Raw genomic sequence first — 22,619 nt, 5'->3', positions numbered from 1 at the left:
GACCACCTAGACCGAATAATGTTTAACCCAGAGTTTTCAGAGTTTCTATACCATTTTATTTCTAAGTTTGACAGAATCCTGATTTTAGGTGACTTTAATGTACACATCTGTTGTCCCTCACAATCTCTCACTGTTGATTTTATAGAAACTCTGGAATCTCTTAACCTCACCCAGGCGATACGGGAACCCACACTCAAAGGGCCACACTCTGGACTGAGTTTTATATAGTGGCCACAGCCCTGATAACTTTGAGATGAAGGACATCTGTGTGTCAGATCACAAATTGTTTTTTTTTAATATGGTTTTATCCCTGCCCGTTTTTACTAACAATGCTTCAGTTTGCAGAAGGGTTTTTAATTCATTGTCTGCTAGCAAGCTTTCAGAGCTTTTTATCACTGCGTCATTAACTGCCTCTAATCAAAATTTTAACACAGAAGAGTCTGTCTCTCTTTTTAATTACACGTGTCAGACTGTCCTGGACTCTGTTGCACCTTACAAAAATAAGAATTCAAGCAGAACACCACAGCCATGGTTAAATGATTCTATAAATGACTTCAAAAGAGATTGCAGAAGAAAAGAACGTAAATGGAAGAAGACAGGCTTACAAGTATTCCATGACATTTGGAAAGATGCATTAAGAAAATTTCAAGAGGCAGTTTAAGACGCAAGGGCAGCATTTTATTCTAATCTGATTTTAGCTAATCACTAAAACCCCAGGATTTTATTTAAGATTTTAGATTCCCCACCACCTCCCCTCTCCCTCACTGACCCCCCCCAGGAACTATGCCAGAAGTTTCTAATTTCTTTCACCACTGAGGTTAGGGACATTAGGCAGAGTATCATATTTTAAACACAAGCAGGGAGATTCAAAGTTATTTTAGCAGTTTTGAGCCAGTGTCTTTAGTGCCTTTTTAGTAAAGCTTTTATCCCACATGAAACCAACTACGTGCAGCCTGAATTTTATTCCAGTTGAATTTTTCAAAGAGGTTTTTAACACGGTTGGGCCCAGCATTTTATCCATTGTTAATAGTTCTTTAGCAGAGGGTGTAGTACCCTCTGTTTTTAAACATGCTGTGGTCCAACCTCTTTTAAAGAAACCCAACTTTGATCACTCTGATTTTAATAATTTTAGATCAATTTCAAACCTTCCATTTTTATCCAAAGTTTTAGAGAAGGTGGCTTTTATGTCTGAGAATAAGCTCTTTGAGAAATTTCAGTCTGGTTTTAGAGCTGGTCAGAGCACTGAGACGGCCCTCCTCAAGATAACCAATGACCTACTTTTAGCAGCAGATTTTTTTTTTTTAGATTATTTTAATCAAACATCTTAAAAATAGATTCTTATCTTTTAGAGCGAACCTTTGCGGTCACCATGGGTAACTACTCATTTTCAACCTCTTCTATTACCTGTGGTATCCCACAAGGTTCGGTTTTAGGTCCAATTTTATTTTCTATTTATATGCTACCCCTTGGCCGAGTAATTTAGTGCCACAAAGTCTCCTTTCACGGCTGCTTACACAGTTAACACACAGTTATACCTTCCCCTGAGACCTGAGGACCCTAGAAGCCTAGCTGCTGTCAAAGACTGTCTATTCGATATTAGCTGCTGGATGGCAAAACATTTTCTTCAACTCACCAACTCAAAATCTGAAATAACACTGTTTAACCTTCAAGACAACTCCCATATCATTGAAATGACCTTGGTAAATTGTCAGTTAATGTCAAACCCACTGCCAGAAAATTAGTAGTAATTTTTGACTTAAATCTGTCATTTACAAAACACATAAATGAAGTCATACAGTCATGTTACATTCAAATACGCACAATAGCCAAAATAAAATCAGTACTTTCTCAGTCAGATCTGGAAAAAGACATACATGTCCTCGTTTTCTCCAGATTAGACTACAGAAACGGTCTGGCAGAAGGCCAGACCAGGCAAAGGGGCGAGGTTTTAATGATAGTGAGTAATCTCTGTGGTGCACACATGAAGATGGTGTATGTGGCCACATGGTGAATCACTTCACAGCCAGCTCGATCTTAGTCTGAACCTGTCAAATACGTCCGTTCTGTCAGTGCTTTCAGCGTACGAGTGTGGCACCAAAATCCACCTTCCACGTCCAACCAGAAGGCAGTAGGACATTATCAGATGAGAACATACTCAAACAGAACCGGTGGTGTTGTTATTATACCCCAGGGGACGGCCAGACGGCACCAGGTGTGTCCAAATGCAACGCACATGGGTGGCGTCACTCGAGAATGTGTCCGGACGGACGGCATGAAACACTGAAGGACGCTGCCAGTATCCACGTAATATAAGGAGCGCTGTGTGTATGTGTGTGTTTTTTATTTGCTACACCTTACCATGTGCCTCCTTTAGCTGAACCTAAGCATCCATGATTTTGTTGTTGTCTAATCCTATCCATTGTGACAGTCCACATTGGTTGCCATGTGCTGTTTTGTAAACATAGGGACCATGCTGCTTCATCCCACCATGTGCATTTGTTGACATTATGGTAATGGCATCCCAGAGCATAAACAGCTGACGCAAAAGGAAGCCTAAAACGTTGTACGTAGATGCAGAGGGGCACTGACAGAGAGGACAGAGTGGGATGAGAATGTGTTGCCACAGAACAGGCAGCACAGGCAGATGAACAGGCAAACAGATAGCAGGAATGGAGAAGCAGAGCTCAAGGTCGGCGACAGAAGGCCGAGGAGTTTACCAGGAGGTGAGGTGGACATAGACAGGGTCAGATACAGTCTGATTGAATAAGGCTGGAAAGTCTTGCATTGAAATGGCAAATAACAGTGTGGCAAAGAGTGACTGTGAGGCTGTGGTATATACTATACTGGTTGTGTGTAATTATGAACAGGTGATCTGAGTTGCCTTGATGAAGTGGGCATGACTGATGCTGAATAACAGCAAAGCAGGGTTAATGGAAAATTACTGAATGGGAGCTGGGTGACTGGGCATGCAGAGGAGAATAAGTGACCAGTAATGCTGAAGTGACAATACCATCATTTCATGTTCTTCATATCTAAAAATCAGAATAAATCTATAGCTTTGAGTGGCTCCAATTGCCTTAGCTTAATGGTAGTCTGCTCCTGAATGTATTCATATTAAGCAATCGTCACCAAGACATTATTTTGATTTTTCTGATTTATTTGCATTGGAAGTTTAGCAGAGCAAGAGGATAAAGACATGTTTACCAGCTACATTATTTTAGGATGAGAAAATAACTTGAGAAGTTTGTGGTAATGGTTGCTACAGTTTCTGACCTCTGTGATTTGGATAAATTATTGAAATTCAAAAGCATGAGCAAGAGTTCCTTCAGTTCCATTTGTTGTACACACAACATAAACCTATTGTATTGATTGCTAAAAGAAGTACAGTAGAATTTGACTGACACATGTTATTAACAGTGCAAAATAAAAGCCTTTCATCAATGCAAAGCATCTCTGGAATGTTCTCTGAATCTCATTAAATGTCTGTTGGCTTTGCTCACAGCAAGCTGCATACATTTATTCTTTTAATGTCTCACCAATTTTTCCTTATTTCTGTCCATGGAAAGGTCATAGGTGAGGATTCTCTGAGCTCTGGTCACTGTCGTGGCTGTCCTCCTCAGGCGTCGGTCTCGGTGAGCCAGCAGAGCACTTCAGTCCTACTATCTCTGAAAACTCAGACGGCAGTAACGTCCCTTTTTTCACATTCACCAGCTCCTTTTCTCGTGCTGCTGCCCCCTGCTGGCCTCCCTTCACACGCTTCCACTTCATCCTCCTGTTCTGGAACCATACCTTCACCTGAGAGGAAACACAGAGCAGGAGCACATGATTGTTATGGTTCTTCACCTTCTACAGTGCAAAGCAGGTTGAAAGGAGCTTTGAACATGTCAGTGCAGCTCAAGAATTTCAACCTGTCTAAGGAGCTGCTGATACAGTCCTACACTGCAATAATCCAGCCTGTTCTCTGAACATTCATCACTGTGTGATTTGGATCAGTCACCAGACAGGACAGGAAGAGACTACAAGAGACAGTAAGGACTGCAGAGAGAATAAGTGGTGCAAACCTGCCCTCTACGGAGAACTTTTACACCGTCCGAGTCAGGAAACAGGCATGTAACGCTGCAAAGCGTCACACCCTGAACACAACCTGTTCCAACTTTTCCCCCTCAGTAGGCACTACAGAATACTGTACGCTAAAACAACCACACAAAAATCCAAAAGGATACTTTAAGATGCAGGCTGGAGGAGCCGGGGATCAAATCCTCGACCTTCCAATTAATTGATGACCTGCTCTACCTGCTCAGTACAGCCTCCTCCTAGACCAGCTCCTTTCCAGTTAACATCAGTTAAATAAATAAATATAAATAAATCTATTATATTTTATTGTTTAAATTCACACTTTTTTTGTTTAAAAACTAAAAAAATATTTGTCATTTATCAATTACCAATGAGTTGCTAACTTTATCTTTTAGCTGCTAGGTGTTCGCAAATAGTGTTCAGTGGGTTTATCCAAGCCTTTTGCTACAAACAGCTGTTTGTTGTTGCTGAAAACAGTTTAGTGGTGAGACTGGACCAAAACAGTAAAACTGTGAGCTGAAAGACACTAACATGTTTTTATTAAAATGCTTTTAATAAAGTTAGTATATTGAATTGATCATTGTTACTGATTTTCTCAGCTTTAATGTTTGGCTGTGGAGAGGCCATGTGTATTTTGATACTGCTATTAAAGAAAGAACCAAATCTGCCATGAGTTATAAATCTGTACAGTAGGTGGGAAGCAGGAGGTTTAACATAACAGTTAAGATGTTAAGGATCCAGAAATAACCCTCTCATGCACAGATTTATTGGAATACTACTGGGGACATTTGCAGCAGCAGCCAATGTGAGGGGGAGTGTTGAGGGACCTGGCTCCAGACAGGAAGACCTAAATCCTGGGTGAGTTGTCCTGGCTGTGGCGTGAGCCAAAACACTGATTGGTTTGAGCCAACAGACCTCCAAATGCTCTGTGCTCATGGGAGTGCTGAGACTGCAGGGTTGTTGTTGGAAAGAGGTGCTGGACTATCTTTAGACCCATACAAAGACATTCACAGGATAATGTAAAGCTAGAGTATAAAGATTTACACACAAAGCAAACATTTTTCAGGCATTTTATTCCTCCAAGACAGTAGAAGCCAATTGTTCCCACTCATAGGAAGTGACTGATCTTAGGTTTAAGCTTCTCTTAAAAAGATTCTTCTGTACAAATCCAGCCGGCTGAATACTAAAGTGACTAAAACTTCAGATAATCTGTCACTGAGAACTAAAGTTTGACTTCATTTCTGCATTTCATTTAAACAATCATTGCAGCATGAGATCCTAACACCAAAAGCCACCTTTTGGGTCTGCATGATACGCCACTGGACAGAGTCAGCTGAGAGCACAGTTGGACACAACAATTCGCGGCAGCATGATACGCGGACTATGGCATCAGTTAAGAAGGCAGCTGGACGGGAAACATTAAAAGTAGTTTTGCGTGGTGATATAATCTCCTACACTTCAGCCCTTAAGAAAGAAAGAGAAAAGCGATTACTTGAGATTAACAGCACTCTTCCTGCTTTGGAAAGAACATACCAAGTTTCCAAATCACCTGATGACTATAAAGAGATACTAAAGCTTAAATATGAATATAATGGTATTATGAGTGATCAAGTTAACAATTTACTTCTGAAATTAAGGAAGAAACATTTTGAGCTTGGAGATAAACCTAGTAAACTGTTAGCACGACAGCTTAAAGGTGCTCAGGCTTCGAGAGCGATTCACAGCATTAAATCTAAAACTGGCACTCTCTTAACCAATCCCACTGACATAAACCACCGTTTCAGTGAGTTCTATAGTGAACTTTACTCCTCCAAACACAACGTTTCACAGTCCAATCTTAACGATTTCTTTGACTCTCTTCTGTTACCAAGGTTGAGTAGCGCGGCTAGGCAATCCCTTGATTCTGAATTTACCCTACAGGAAGTCATCACTGCCATAAAGTCATTTCCATCGGGCAAAGCAGGTGGGCCCGATGGCTATAGCTCAGAATTCTATAAGAAATTTTGCGATACCCTTGCACCACTTCTACTCAGAATGATGCACAATTCTAAAAATGAAGGAAAACTGCCAAACACCCTTTACGAAGCCAACATCTCACTTATTTTAAAAAAGGGCAGAGACGAAACGGATCCTGCTAGTTTTAGGCCAATTGCACTTCAAAATTTTGATCGCAAGGTAATAACTAAAATTTTGGCTACTAGATTGAACAAGCATTTGGCTTCTATCATTCACCCTGACCAGACGGGGTTCATTCCCGGCAGACTCTCCTTTTCCAATGTCAGGCGGCTGCTCAATACTATTTACTCTGATCAAAGTAGCACTAACGGAGCTGCTATTTTGTCTCTCGATGCACATAAAGCCTTTGACCAGGTCGAGTGGCCGTATATGTTTGAGTCATTGCACAGGTTCGGTTTCGGTGGAACCTTTATATCTTGGGTGAAACTGATATATGCAAACCCATCGTGTTCTGTTTTGACGAATGGTGATCGGTCAGCCCCGTTCCTTCTACAGCGTTCAGTTCAGCAGGGCTGCCCATTGTCCCCGGCACTTTTCGCCATCGCATTGGAGCCCCTTGCTGCAACAATAAGAGAGCACCCACATATAAGGGGGCTTCAGGTTGGAGGTGTGGAGACACTTATCAGTTTATATGCTGATGACGTAATATTGTACCTACATAATGCTGAAGAATCCATTCCTCCTTTACTCAGCCTGATCACATCTTTTGGTAAAATATCAGGGTACACCATCAACTGGTCAAAGAGTGAGTTTATGCCTCTCTCTAGTATCTATTCACCAGGTTTTTTACAGAATGTTCCGTTCAAATTAGTTAATGACCATTTTACCTATCTTGGTTTGACTATACCTAAAAATCCAAAATTGATATTCGAATTGAATTTTGCAGAATTCATATCTGCATTAAAACAGAATATTGAATGCTGGAAAACTCTACCCTTATCAATGATGGGACACATAAACTCAATTAAAATGATCTCTCTTCCCAGATTTTTGTACTTATGCCAAAATCTACCCATCTATCTCACAGGGGCTTTTTTTAAGGACCTGGATTCAATTATCCTCTCCTATGTTTGGAATGGCAAGAATGCCAGAATTTCGAAGGTACATTTACAGAAACCCTAGGCAAAAGGAGGGTTGGGTCTGCCAGTATTTAAACATTATTATTGGGCTGCCAATGTCAGGGCGCTAATATTTTGGCAACAGAGGACCCCAAACATTCAGACACATACAGCCCCATTGTGGCTTAAGATGGAGGCCAACTCTGTAAATGATTCCTCTTTGCCAGCTATGCTATTCTCCAAATTTGAAAAACCAGAGTCCAATAGGAATCTGTGCTTCGTGATAAAGCAGTCTGTAAGAATTTTAAACCAAATTAGGAGCTTTTTGACACTACCAGATACGTCTGTACAAACACCTATATGCTTTAACCATTGTTTTGTGCCTCCTTGGCATGACAGGTCTTACCATGACTGGGGTGAGAAGGGCTTGGTGTCAATCAGTGACCTGTACATTGATAGTAAGTTCGCATCATTTAGTCAACTGAAGGAGAAATACAATTTATCTCATTCACATTTCTTTCGGTATCTGCAGGTTAGGCATTACATCCAATCAAAAATTGAAAATTTCAAAAATCTTCCAATAGAACATGAAATTTACAAGGTCTTTAAGAGCCCTCCTGACTCCAGGCATCTTATTTCTAAAATGGTGCATTTGTTTGATGACTGCATTGCTGCGCACACTGTGGGGACTAGGGACGCATGGAGAGAGGAGTTGGGTATAGAACTGTCTGAATCCCTGTGGACTAAATGTCTGTCTAGGATCCGCTCTTGTTCTGTAAACAGCAGACACCAATTAATCCAATTTAAGATTGTCCATCGTCTGCATTATTCCAAAGTCAGATTGCACAGAATTTACCCCTCGGTCTCCCCAGTGTGTGACAGGTGTAATGTTTCAGAAGGTACGTTGTCTCATGCTTTTTGGTCCTGCTCTTCACTGACAAACTTTTGGTCAAAAATATTTGACTGGTACTCCAAAGCTTATAAAAGCCCCCTCCAGCCCGAGCCTGGACTTGTCATCTTTGGCTGCACACAAGCAATGAGAATTGTTCCTGCTGCGATGCGACAACCACTGGAACTGGGACTGATCGTTGCAAAGCGACTAATATTGAAGGAGTGGAAGTCTCCCAATCCTCCTTCCTTCCAATTGTGGGTCATAGACATGTTATCGCTAATACAAATGGAAAAACTCCATACTGGCTCAATGAAGACTTTTACCAGCTTGTGGAACCCTTTTCTTGCCCACCTTGAAAAGGCCAAAATAGGCTAACCGTGCTCCTGTCCCAACAACTTTGTCTTGTGCCTCTCCTCTGTATTGTGCATATGTTTGTAACTGACTGGTGATAGTTTATGCATCTGAGCCCTGTTGTTTTGTTGTGTTTTGTTTTGTTTGTTTAAAAATGAAAAATTTAAATAAAATATTTAAAAAAAAAAAAAAAAAGAAGGCAGCTGGACAGAACCTGTTGCATCCATGTGACGTTGCTGGACGGCAGAAGTCCACTGACAAATATGTGACAATTTGGGATGAAAACTGTTGGTGCTGCCAGTTCCTTTATGTTTTAAAATAAGAGCCAAAAATGACATAGATAGACCACACTTTAATTTTAGTATCGCACATAAATGAATGGAAACCATGGTTTCCTTTCAGATAAAAAATATTAAACTACCTGGCTTTGAAAAATGTTTAGTGTTGTTTTGTGTGTTTAGTCGACAAGTTACCTCCTGTTAACCACCTTGTTAATGAGTAAAGTAGCATCAGGACCGTCTCAGCACAATGACTGACCAAAAGACTGGTATGGCCCTTTCAGTTCTATTGTTTTAAATACAGTGAACAGATGGTCTATTTACAGAAAACCAGAAATACCAACACATTCTCATCCCAACTCATCACATGGCTCTTCGCTTTGTCATCCGTGTCTGCTTATGACATTTTAAGTATCATTCTGCATCAGCTGTTTATGCTCCAAGATGATGCTACCATGATGTCAGCAAATGCACATGGTGGGATGAAGCTGCATGTGGTTATGTTTAGACAACAACAGCACATGACAACCAGCAATGGAACGTCAATAAATGCACACACTGGGACGGATGGTTGTGATTGGGCAACAAAGTCACGGATGGGTATGTTTAGGCATAAGAGGCACATGGTAAGGTGTAGAAACCCCCCCCCCCCATCAAATTCAAATGTGAAGCGAAGACCAAACTCACACATGAAAGTCTGTTGTTTGTTGGACCCATGCTGCCCCTCCTTCCTGCTCTATAGGCACACTCAGGCTCCTTATATTATGTTGTAATATAAGTGACGCCGCCTGTGCAGGCATCACGTAGATCACCTTGTGCTGTCCGACCATCCCTTAATGGATATCAGCAATGCCATTGGTTCTGTCTGGCCGCGTTCTTAGCTGACGCCATCCAGCAGCATTCCATGTCGTCAGCGTTCCAAGGTGCCTTTTTAACCCTAACCCTAACCTGCAAGCACTGACAAAGTGAAGGTATTTAAGGCTGAAAATAGTCCAAAGCAGACTTTTTTCACAATGACTGCTCATATAGCTGCTTCCAAACACTTTTAACCCTCAAAATGAACCAGCAGCAGGCTGTGTCGGTGTCCACATTAGTTAGTACTGCTAATTTCATACAAATTGTCTTTGTGAGCATTAAGAAAACCATTTGGACTGTGACACATAGAATCAGAGCATTAGGATGACAAACCTTAGTATAAATGTTTATAAGGTTTTATTTATGCTTGTCACATCTGCAAGGGTCGCAAGTGTCCAAGGGCCCAAATGGCATCACGCCCAGTGTGGGTCATGTATGATGGCTTTTTGCCTGTCTGTACAAATCCACCATGTCTAAAGATGCTGATGTGGATGGGCCATAAGGAGAACCCTGCATGAATCCTGTGTTAAAGATCCAAACATTTCCTCATTACCATTCTGCAGTTCAGGTCTGTGCAACCATCCCTGCAGAGAGCACAGCTGAGGCATAAACAGTCTCACACCCAAAACAGTCGTACACCTGGGTAAGCATTTGAACTCTGCTAAACTGAATGCACAAGCACAATTTACCACTGCTATGCATTAATGGTTTAAACACTGAAGTTTTAGCGGGGTCCCACCTTAAAACCTAGTATAGGACTGGACCATTTATGAAATGCTAGTAAACTTTTACTTTGTAACAAGGACTTGTAATTTGAAACAGAGGTGACCAACCATTCACAGACTTACAGTGCTGCACTACCCTGTTGTTGCAGCCCAGCCCAAAAATTATGTAGGCCTAAATACATGTTAAAGAACATGTTGCAAAACAGTACGCCAAGACATGGTCACACAGCAGAAAGGACCATCTTTCTCTGAAGCTTTACTCACTGATCAGCTCCTTTTGGATCTATTCAGCACAACCTTCCTCTCCCCTCCTCAGCTCCAGTCGGGATGTACGTCTAAACAGGACTGTTGAAGACTGCGCTGCAGTCAAGGACAATTTTGTCATTGTGGCAGCGCGCAGTCTGACACTGTAACACGTAATATTCAATTCGGTTTCAATCAGTGTGCCATTTCCTTATTCTTTTAGTGGCAACACCCGTTCTGACACTGTCTGTCCTTTGACTTTGTGCTAAGCTAAATACATCCCAGACCATGTCTATACTGAACACACACAGATGAAATGATTATTTGTTATTTCATCTGACCTTGGATAACACAGCAATTTTCCAAAATGTAGGACTTCTCTTTGACACAACTGATGCATTTAAGTCATTGAGTGCCACTGACGTATATATACCTCAAAGTGTGTTTTTGGCGGCTGGCACAAGGGGGCGCTCTCAAGCTCCCTGTGTGTAATTTTGGGGCAGCTGGGATTCGTAGTTGTAGTACAAAAGATGGTAGATCAAAAAATGAACTGGAGTAGTTGGGATTGGAGAGCAGAGTGATCTGTACGGAGGTGATTCGAAACCACAGCAATGAAGCTACATCAATTCAATATTGGCCCCCCAAAAAACGGAGAGGGTCAAGTGGCCAGTTGAATGAAACTGGCCTGTATTCAACTTCAGATAAATCAAGAATGGAACAAGGTGCAAACAAACGTTTTTTTTTTCCATGATGAAAAAGGGAGTTTCTTCTTTCATTTGAGCTGTTTGGTGTTTTCAGAGTCTTTGTACAAAATATTATGGGTCATGACTCAAACTGGCCACACAAGCCACTTTCCATTATATAATAGGGCTGACACTCAATGAGTTAACAGCACTCAAATTAAAAAAAAAAAAAGTTTACGACTTTACCTTGTATCAGAGTCAAAGTACTGCTCCCTTTTTCACCACTAAGGAGCATCATAACACATTTTCTTAGACTAAAAGTCCCAAACCCTTTCCAGCTAGCAAGTTGTGGTTCTAAAAAAAATCTGAGAATGGTACAATGCAAGCAATGAAATGTTTTAGTAACGTTTTAAATGGCACTTAAAGTTAAGGTAACTTACTTGATGAACATTAAAAAATGTTAAATGTGTTTTCTTTTTGTTGTTGTTGTTGTTAACATATTACATTCCATTACATTTTCATAAAAAAAAGTTCTGTAATCTCAATCCTTAATAACATGTTTTGAATGTTGCTTTGAAAATGTTCCTCCTTTGTTCTCATATAACATTGTGGGAACGTTTTATAAAAAGAACATTCTATGATCTGTTACCTCTCAACACCATCAAAACATCCTCAGAATGTTGAAGATTAGATTAAAATGTTTTTTTAAACATTATTGTAACTTGTAGGTAACGTTAGCCAATGTTGTGGGAACATTCTCTGCTAGCTGGGATGTCTTTAAAGACAAAACATGACGACAGCATTACAGTGATGATTAATGACCTTCCTGGATGTTTCTGTTGGATCTCTACTCAAATAAGTAGGGTCAAACTATGACTCAAGTGACTATCAGTGAAACCTGCTGATTTTGTTGCAATAGCTAATGGCTGCCGCAGGATGTTAATAAAAGTCATGGCCCATTTAATCCCTCTTTAATTGTATTCCATGACTTGGAGCACAATAGCTGGGAAAGCTTTGATGACAATTTATCACTCTGCTCCTGTTCCCTCGTTCTCTGCCCTCACAATGAATCACCGTCAGTCAGCAGGTACCGTACTTGTCGTTCCGTGAGGTCGAGGTTGACAGCTATTTCGTAGCGTCTCAGTCTGGTCAAATAGTTGTGGTGTGCAAACTCGGACTCCAGTTCCCGGATCTGTTCTTTGGTGAAGGCTGTGCGCTCCTTCCTGGGCTTGCTGTTCATGTCTGACTTACAGCTCCCGTCTTGGGACTCTGAAATGAAAAACAGAACATTTTCCAACCACAGCTGAGTCTCCAAAAGAGAGAGGAGGAAGAACAAAAAGGGGGTTGAAAAAAAATTAGAGGGGTTTGACAAACTGCAGGGGCCTGTCTGAAACAAAAATAAAATGAAAGCGAGATGATTAGGAGTGCCAATCAGCTTTTATTGTGGAGATCTTTGTGTTGCATCATGTTATATTCCACCCAAGCAGGAAGTTTGTGTTGTATCGTCAGTGAAAACTAAAACTCTTTCGTCACACTATTGTTTTGGATTTGGATGTTCTCATTTTAGCACAGTTCAAATGATACAAAAATCAGGAGATGCAAAGCTTTTTCAGAGAAAATAAATATACAGCAAAATCCAAGTTTATCATAACTAGGCTCTATTTTTGTACTTTTGAGCATTATTTTGATTGGCTACAATAACTGAAGTCACTGCTTCAGCCAACATTTGGATGAGGGGCCCATGTGGGTAATAAATGGGCTGAAAAATGGGCCCTACATGTGATTGTCCATGGGTTCCATAATGGCCCCATGACAATTATTCACATGGTTGGGTTTATCCAATTAGGCCCCAGATAAGATGCCCATTTTGGATCCTTACCCACACAGGTACACAGGTAGCACGAGCATAACCCATGTGAGGCCCACATGGGTAAACCCAGCCGTGTGGGCATGTGGGCAATTGGCATGGGGCCAGTATGGAACCCAAGGACTCTCTCCCCCAGGATGTGTGCCAGGCTCTGATGCAAATTTTACACAGTGGCAGAAAGTGGAATTGCATTGTCCAGGTCAGTCATGTGATGCCCACAGGCCCAGAGAGGCTTTCCCCCACTGACTTATATTGGGAAAGGGATGTCTGTAAATCAGTGGAATTTTTTTGTGAGCATCAAAAGTCCCACAAAACGATTCATTTCAACATCTAGATTTAAGCCACCCAGGTTCTATAACATTTGGAAAATCTAAAAGAGCCACAAGAGAAAATTTTTCAGACCACCATTCAAGCTAGTGAAGCGCTAAACTGGAAATCAGTCGCTCTGCTGGCAGAAGTTACCCTGTGAGGTACACTTGACCACACTCGGCTAATGTAAGTCTCTAGTAGGCATACCTCACTGGCCAATAGATACAGGTATTGTGTAGGCTACTGTTATGCATCCATGAGCAGCTCTCATAGTAATGCATGAGGCTCCACCTTCATGGATATCTTTAATGCATTCATGTATAGGGCCCATTTTCCAGCCCAATTATTACCCACATGGGCACCACATTCAAATGCTAAACCACTATTTGCAGGGCTTGACATTTTTTTGAAGTTTTTTGCTCAGCAGCCACTATGGCTTGTGGTTTTACAACATTATTAGCCATTCAGCATTTTCACCAGCCACAATTTGTTGTTAGGAAAATATTCTTTATATGATCAAAGTTGATTATGGTATGCTACAATGTACTTGCAGACCTACATTTAAAACCATTTTTAGTGTAAATGACCTCTGTAAATACCCAAATCAAGACTACAGAAAATATAGAACAATATCATCTCTTAACCTACAACAACGATGCGTGCAAAGCTTCTTTTGTATGAAATGCATTTTTCTAGGTAAGTGTCAAAATCTGTGCATCTGTATCCTATGGGATAGACTGATTATCATCATCCTGGCCAACAATCAGCTAGGCCAATTATCAGCTGCTGGCATTTTACCATTATTGGAATCTTTTTATTTTTTTATTTTTAATCTGACAGCCTCTAAAATAATGTAATTGAACAGTGTGTTACTTTGGCTTGATGCTGCCAACTGTCCAATCTGTAGCTTCATGCAGTGTCCTGCCCACAGCACCACTTGATTAGCTACACATCACAGGTAACAGCCTATCAGCACTGAAGGCTGCTGTCCACTGAAGGGCAAAGATGAACATAAACTGGATGCAGAGCTGTTTGTCAAATGTAAAGCAGAAGATATTACCAACGATGTAGCAAACATTAAATCCTCTATGGTGAAGTTGCAAAAACACAAATTGTTTGCTGGAAATGTTTTGATGTTCCTTTTAGTATATTAACTGAAAGGAGAAGAAGAAGAAGTGAGATGCTTCCTGGATGGGACCAAGAGATGTTTGTGTATATTCAGCCTTACTTCTCACTCGGAACTCGTCAAATAGTAATGCTCTCTCAGTGCTTTCAGCATACCAACATGATGCCTTAAGCCAACAGATGAGAACGTGCTCAGACAGAACAGGTGGTGTTATTATCATATGCTGATGGAAAACCGGAGGGCACTGGGTGAAACACTGAAGGACAGCATCATGTAATAATGCTGCTGGTTGCTACATAATATAAGGAGTGCAAGTGCTCTTATAGGGCGGATGGGGAGGAGGATGATCCCACAAATGGGAGTCAGGAGCCTGCTTCCTGTGAGGATGTGTGTTTGTTTTTATTTCTACACCTTACCATGTGCCTCTTTTGCCTAAAACTTACCATCTGTGACTTTGTTGCCCACACCTAACCATCGTGACAGTCCGCGTTGTTGTGTAAACAGAAGGATCGTGCTGCTTCATCCCACCATGTGCAGTTGTTAACATCACGGTAACGGCATCCTGAAGTGTAAAAATCTGATGCAGAAGGATACCTAAAATATCAGAAGTAGATACAACAGGTCCTGACAGAGCGGCACAATGTGAGGAGTTGGGATGAGAATGTGTTGGTATATCCAGCATACAGATACCACCTACCAAAGCAACACATTCTCACTTTCATCTAGTCACATATCGCCACATACGCAGTGGACATATACTGTCTACATATGAGGCGCTAGGTATCCTCCTGCATCTGTTGTTGAAGTTTTTGGACAACGTGTCAATTAACACCAGTCAAATCCAATGTGTCTTTTCAAAATACACTTACACAGGAAATGTACAGTTTCTGCTGGTTAGATGCATACAGTCATTTTCAAAATAAACCAAAAAAGTCACTAAAACACCTCATATTTACATTTATTTCCTTGTGCAACAAAAGTAGATGGTTAGGTTTGGAAAAAAAAAAACCCCAAAAAAACATGTTTTTTCTCCACATTCATACAGGAAACAAACAGCTACCTACAGGCTGAAAGTCTAGTGTTTGTGGGACCCATCCACTATCCTTCCCTCCCACGCTATTAGGACTTTCCAGCTCCTTAAGTCGTGTTGTGTCTTATGTTGTTGTTCAGCAGCGTTAGACAATGATGGTGCCTGTATGACATGAAAATCACTGACCAAGTGGTGGAATTTGACGACTTCAGAATGAGACCGGGCTGACCAAAGTGATTAGTAAGCGCCACTGTGTTACTTGCCGCTATCATATTCTACCCACATTTGGCAATTTGGCTTGCGCTGATGTCAAGCCCTGCCCACGTGTATGCATCAAAAATCAATTACTGAACATGAAAACTGAGCCTCCAGCTACATGAAGTGTGCTAAATAAAATCGAAACAGGTCTGCAAGTGGGTCTGTAAACTGTAACTTGTGTCTCCAACAGACACCGATAACTCAGTAATTTTACTGTTGCACTTTATAAGTTAACTTCAAATTTGTTAAACTTGCAGTTATTTAACCATTTGTCTGATTATTGTACTGCTTTTTTGCCTTGTCTAACAACTTTGTAGAAATGTCCCAAGATCCAGCCCAATATCTATAAGATTTAGCCATCCACAACCTCGCACCTCCATATCTTTCAGATCTCCTCCACATTGCCACTCCTGCCCGCCACTCAGATCCTCCTCTTCCATCCACATCACAGTCCCTTCTGCCCGTCTTTTCACAATGGGGAGCAGAGCATTCAGCAGCTCCGCTCCCCGACTCTGGAACTCACTCCCTCCTGACCTCCACAACACTGACTCCCTCCCACACTTCAAATCCAAACTAAAAACTCAACCTGTTCACACTCACATATTCCCACTGACCACATTGCACTGTTTAATTTTATTGTTTTAACATCAATTTTATTGCTGTGTTTGTTTTGTCATTGAATAAGAGGTGACCTTGAGTGTCGAGAAAGGTGCCTATAAATAAAATGTATTATTATTATTATATTATTATTTACACCGACGCCGGACACATATGCAACACAGATTTACATCCAGTGCCACAATTTATTGTCAGTGTAGGTCAGGTTTACGCAGGAGGCATTTACATTCACGTCACAGTCTGATAGTCAACCCTCTGAAACCAGGAATTACGTCAGTTTTTTTGTGCTGCGTTCAGACTGCTTTCACATGCATTTAAACCTTTTTATACCTGAGCAAATAGTTGTGATTTCTTTCGAAAACATGGCTAAAAATGACCAACTTGGCATGAGATGTCTCACACATTGCAAGGAATTAGGAAAATAAAACAACCTGAAAATTACTTTTTCAAAAGGGGGAGAGAGAGGGAAAAAATTGTAGAAAATAATAACTAAGTAAGGGGAAATCTGCAGAAAGCTAAACTTATAATTACCATTATTTAATTATTATTAACTATTTTATCTATATTTATTTATTATTTTGTTTTGGGTTATTTGTTTGCTTGTTGATGTTTTTACTTTTTTAAAAAAAAAGATTTTTCTTTTCTTTTTTATTCTTTTTCTTTTTTTTTCAGGACGTTTTGTTTGCATTCAGTGTTTCTGACCAAAAAGCATTGTGTTTATCCTCAAACAAACCTGCTGTGAATGTATTTACTTCCCAGGAAAAAATTGCAATTTTAAAATTTAAACCTGCATTGCTTAGATCTGTGATTTCACCTCTTCCTGCCTTTTGTTGATGCATACTTTTCTTAGTGTGTTACCACCATGTATTAACAGTGGAAACCATTTACAGGAATATGCATGTGTTTCTTTGTGCATATGCACAAGATACAAACAAATGGCTCATCAACATCAAAACATGGCTCCATGGCCCTTTTAGTGGTCAAAATTCCACAGGCTACCTTAAATATTTGCTTTTCTTTTAACTGTAATCACAATTTTTTCCAGTGCTTAAGTGTTTAACCACACCTTAGCCATCTGTATTTGCCTCAGCCACAATCTTTCCTTAAATCTAATCCATGCTGTAGGAATTTCATTTCATTACATTTCACTTATTAGGATCCCCATTAGCAACAGCTATTCCTCCTGCAGTCAACACCAAGCACATTACTGTACATACTCACAAAAAAAAAACATCCCGTGACCCCACCTCCAGTTGCATTCCTGGTATGATAATTATGCACATTTGAGCTCAGACATAGTTATCTATATAGTACTCTTGACAATATGAAACAGAAATGTTTCTTATAAAGTTCAGCAAAGAGGCAATAAATTGCTATTTTACCTTCAGCAAGGGTAACCAGTCTTTCTGTTAACATTAGTTCTGTATGTGCATCGAAGGGCACAATGTGCTGCTTTAATCTGTGCGATCTGCAATTTCTTAATCTGGTTTACAGAAGCACTGGACAAAATCACTGAGTAATAGTCCAGATGAGCTAAAACAAGTGCTCTGATGATTTGTAGACAAGATATGATTTTCTGGGGTAAAAATTTAAAATATTTCCTACTAACTGAGAGGCCTCTTTTCATCTTATTCATACTTTAAGACCTGAGCAAATTGGCTTGGTTTCTTTCAACAACATGAGAAGAGAGCAATGAGCAACTTAACAAGAAATGGTCCACAAATTAGTGATATGTTACTAAAAAGGTGGAAAAATAATTGTAAAAAAACAGAAACAGGAATTAAATAAAATGTAAAATAAAAAGATAGACAAATAGACTTTTTAAAATATTTTATCCTAGTTATTTCATATGTTCTAATGATTCTCTGTTCCCTCTTTAAAGCTATTTTTTCAGGCCATTTTCTTATCATCTTTTACTCTTTTTTTTTATATTTTAATTATATTTCTACCCAAGTTGCTGATTGCCTTTTTACCATGTTTTTGAAAGATATCAAACGAATACATTTGCCCATGTTTCAAAGGTTTTATTGCTAATAAAGGGCATCTGAACACAGCACATGAAAATTGTTATCTTGGTATCCATGTTTCAAAGGGTTTACCAATTTATTAATATGCATAGACCAAGATAATTTACTATCTAATGTTATACCTATTAGTTTGGTCTCATGAATTTATAGGAAAGACAAAAATGTCATTCATGTTTGGCTGAATCATCCAATACTACTTCTAATAGAGCTGTAAAATTTTTGCAATTAAGTTGATGAGTACAGTCTAATAATATTTACTGATTGAAGTGATAGCCAATAGCTGTTGGAATAAAACTATATTATATCTGAACATAAATGTGGAATATGGTCCTAGTTATTGGGATCTTTCAGAATAAAGGGAAAAGCCACATGTTAATATGAGTTTTAAGAGGCACTTTTTACTCCTCCTCGACAATACTCATGCATATAAACACTAAGCTTTCCCCCAATTGTTCGTGCTTTAATGGTGAAATCATATTTTCCCTGCTCATATTGTCTGTCACTAAAGGCATATTTCAAGTAGCCCTTTTATGTATTTGTGGTCAGTGAATGGTGAAAATGAATGGAGCGTTTTGAAAGTAATCCTTCATCGAGAAAAAACACTGAATAATAATTTCTACTGTGTTCTCCAGTCCTCAGTGCATAAATCCAGCTGACATTTCATTAGCTGTGTAAATGTGGGATGTGCTGACAAACCACAATGTGCCAGGAAAGAGACGCTGTCTGAGCAGTAATGTGACACTACAGACACCCAATGAATTCAACAAAGACACTGGCCACTGGCATGTTTCTAGCCTTTTGTCATATTATTTTTGATTCAGTGTCATTAATGACTTAAGATCACATTCTACTAAGTTTCTTTTTTTTTCATTTAAAAGGATGTGTGTTTTTAGTCATTCCGACAGTTGAACTCAGCGCAGTTGATAAATATGAAAAGTATTTTTCCAGCTTCACCAGCCACACAGCCTGATCTCTGCAGGTCAATAACTATGTATATTTCATCATCACTAGTTCCTTTTTTAAACATCAAGTCCAGAAAAAACTAATAAAAGTGCTGTGGCTTCTCTGAGTGCCAATGAAGTTAGAGCTAGGAAATTGGATTTGGGTTAGGCCGCTGGCAGCTTCACTGTATCCTTTCGAAGTGTTCAATCTGTCAGTCAAAGCTCCTTTTCTCCTGGCCGGGACGTTAACTCGGGGGAATCGGAAAGTTCTCAACTTGGCAACAGTTCAGCGCTGCTCGTCAGCAGGGCTAAATGATACACATACAGTGCCTGCTAAATCTTCTGGATATATCCTGGACATGATGTGCTCTTTTGTGTCCTTTAACCATTCATGGGAAGCACATGTGTGCAGATCTTTAAATTTGATGTCAGGAGGTTAGGTTTTATGCTGCTGATGCATCACCTACACTTTCACACACTAACTATTTCACCAGGGAATCCCACCAACAACATGGATGAATTTGTTCAGGGCCGCAGTTGAAGACAGTCAGGTCATGACCTCTGTGTTTTGTCTGGGATTTTGGGGATTTTAACAATCTGGAGGAAGTTTACATTAAGCCTTTGACTCTTAGGCCAGCATTGCTTTTCTTGTGCTGCATTCAGACGCCTTTTATTAGCGAGCAAACCGCTAAATCCTCAGAAAATTGGTTAGATTTCTCTCAAACCACAGGAAAAAAACATAATAAGCAACTTGTCCTGTTAAAAAAAGGTGACAAAGAAAATAATCTGGGGGGATGATTAGACATCATCAAAAAGTCGAAAAATGTCCAGAGAACTGTATTTATAATTGTCTTAATTATATATTTAAAATTATGTCAAAGGGAAAAGAAAAATACATATTTTTAGTACTTTCTTGGGGTCATTTTCTCTGTTTTTGTTTTGTCCTTCTCTTTCTTTTTTTCAGTTTTTTACTAATTTTGGCTCATTTTTGGGCCATTTCTTGTTCAGTTACTCTTTGCCTATTTGCTCAGCTTTTAAAGTGAAAACTACTCAGAATTCTAGCTCATACTGACTAATAAGCAGTATATTAACATGTATTATATGCTACATAAATTCCACTGTTGCCTATTATACATTAGATCCAAAATAACATATTTGCTATTCACTTAAACATGGAGAAAAAATATATGGAAAATGAGCATTGGCTCTCACTGTTTATTAATGTTGAAAAATTCTTCAGCATATATAGTTTAGCTGATGTTAACGTTGGGATGTAAATAAAGGTTTAAGTGCTCAGTAACATTTATAGTTTCAAGTGAATTGAGAATTATAACCAAAAGTGGCACTACATTTTCATACATTTTTGTTTGTTTATTATTTTCCAATGACATTTAAATTGACTAAAAACAATTTTCAGTCTTCATCATCACTTTTACAATTAATAACTCTAATGTCATCAGACAAGACACTTGTCTATTTAATCTTAATATTTAATCCTATACTTGAAAAGATTTACAATAGATTTATACTTTATACTTTAAAAGAACCCAACAACAAATTCAGCAACAATATAAAGTACAACAACAAGAACAGGACTGAGATCATTTAGTTGCTTCTGTCTCAGGAATATTTAAAAATGAAGAATGACTAACGGGATATCAGTTCTTGAAAAATATTTATGCGATTTTTTGGCTGTCTTTTTGTCTTGTTATTGGTACATAATTATTTAGGACTCAATAATAAGCTGGATAACTTGTTAAGATGAATATTTGTTTCAAAGTAAACAACAGAAAATCCTCTTAAGACCAGTAAGCATAAAGTTGTGGTGCTTGTACTTTACTTGAATGTGTTCCTTTAATGCTACTCTACACTTTACTTCACCATGTTTCTTTTAATTTCACTACATTTTTCTGAAAGCTTTGCTTACTAGTAAACCAAGAACTTTGCATAAAAAACAGGAAGTGTTTATATATATATATATATATATATATATATATATATATATATATATATATATATATATATATATATATATATATATATACACATATATATATACATATATATATATAAGGATGTAAAATTGGAAATCTTACTTCATTCAGGAAGCAGGTTATGTAAGGAGACTCATATTTTTGCACAGTAGTGAAAATTGATCTGTATATAAAAATACATTTTTTGGGGTAACTGTTCAAAGTTAAATACATAATGGACTTCCTGATCTTACCTGAGCTATCATTCTTGCCTTTACTCCTTCTGTGCGAGTCATCTGAAGACAGACTCTGCCGGCCATATTCCTCAGACACGCACGACGCCCCCATGGGGTCACCGCTGCCGCAGCCGGGGCTGGTACCACACAGGTTGGGGCCCCCCGAGTACAGTTCTGGGGCTGTGGCCTCGAGCGGTGGTAGGCAGACTCCATGCCGAGTGTTAGGTGAGAGCATCTGCGTTGGTGCAGGCCAGCCAGGCGGGTGCTGAGGGTGGAGGGGGTGCTGCTGCTGTGGCAGGTGGTCTTGGTGGGCTGTACTGCTGAACACTCCGTTGTCCTCTCCTCCAGAGTAGCCGCAGGGGGGCGAGGAGCTGGGTACATCCAGGTAGGAGACGTGGTCGCTGCGGCCGTGCAGGGTCAGCGGTGACTGGGTGATGACAGGGTGCAGGCCCTGGGCTGGGGCGTGAGGGCTGCGCAGACAACCAAACAAAGAGTGATCCATGGTGGGAGTCCTCTGAACCCCAACTCCTGCCTCACAGACTCAAGCAAAACTCCCAAAACAGCTACAAGAAGAAAGGAGAAGGAGTCAGGGATGTCGGCCGTCTAAATCCCAGCTCCTCTCTGCAGCCTCTCTCAGTTTAGACCTCCAGACCCCCAAACTTCCCAAAGAAAGCCTGTTGTAGGAAGGCAGAGATGGTGGCATTGAAAAAAAGGTCTCTGGTAATCCTGAGCATGCAGACGGCTGACAGGCGGATGGTGGGTAAACAGTGAGAGGCGGAGGAGGATCTCAGATGACAGCAGAGAACGCCAGGACCAGTGTAGAAGGACAGGGAGCTTCCAGGGAAGTTGTGCTGGAGAGGGAGGAGGGAGGGCTGGGGGTGTTATATATAGTCTGTAACCTGAGAGGTGGGCTGGGTCACTGGCTCACTGCTACTGACCACATGCATGTGATCATCCTCCAAAATGCAACGCACAATAAATCTGAACCATTCCTATAGCACTGCCTCAGAAAAGTGGGCAATTTATTTTGGAGCTGAGCTATTTGACCCTGCTGGAACT

The 22,619-nt window shown here is 40.0% G+C and overlaps 1 protein-coding gene across 1 annotated transcript; it reads right to left on the bottom strand.

Annotated features, from left to right (window-relative positions):
• Positions 1 to 3,145: 3,145 nt before the first annotated feature.
• meox2b (mesenchyme homeobox 2b) lies at positions 3,146 to 22,403 on the bottom strand. The gene is made up of 3 exons (XM_042507100.2): positions 21,579 to 22,403; positions 12,272 to 12,444; positions 3,146 to 3,795 (listed from the first exon to the last, which is right to left on the bottom strand). The coding sequence occupies exons 1-3, from the start codon at positions 22,060 to 22,062 to the stop codon at positions 3,568 to 3,570; spliced, it is 885 nt and encodes a 294-aa protein (XP_042363034.2). The 5' UTR covers positions 22,063 to 22,403; the 3' UTR covers positions 3,146 to 3,567.
• Positions 22,404 to 22,619: the final 216 nt, after the last annotated feature.

Source organism: Plectropomus leopardus, chromosome 17 (genome assembly GCF_026936395.1).
Source record: "Plectropomus leopardus strain MGB_pleo_1.0 chromosome 17, ASM2693639v1, whole genome shotgun sequence".
Classification (NCBI taxonomy): domain Eukaryota; kingdom Metazoa; phylum Chordata; class Actinopteri; order Perciformes; family Serranidae; genus Plectropomus; species Plectropomus leopardus.
The sequence above is the reverse complement of the archived record's forward strand: the minus strand, read 5'-3'. Positions and strand labels throughout refer to the sequence as shown.

Bases quoted from the DNA above. Each gene is read 5' to 3' on its own strand.
- meox2b (XM_042507100.2), bottom strand. From the start codon at position 22,062: ATGGATCACTCTTTGTTTGGTTGTCTGCGCAGCCCTCACGCCCCAGCC. The intron at 12,445-21,578 runs GTAAGATCAGGA...TTTTCATTTCAG, and splicing joins AGGCAAGAATGATAGCTCAG to AGTCCCAAGACGGGAGCTGT. The intron at 3,796-12,271 runs GTACGGTACCTG...GTTTCCTCTCAG, and splicing joins TCGACCTCACGGAACGACAA to GTGAAGGTATGGTTCCAGAA.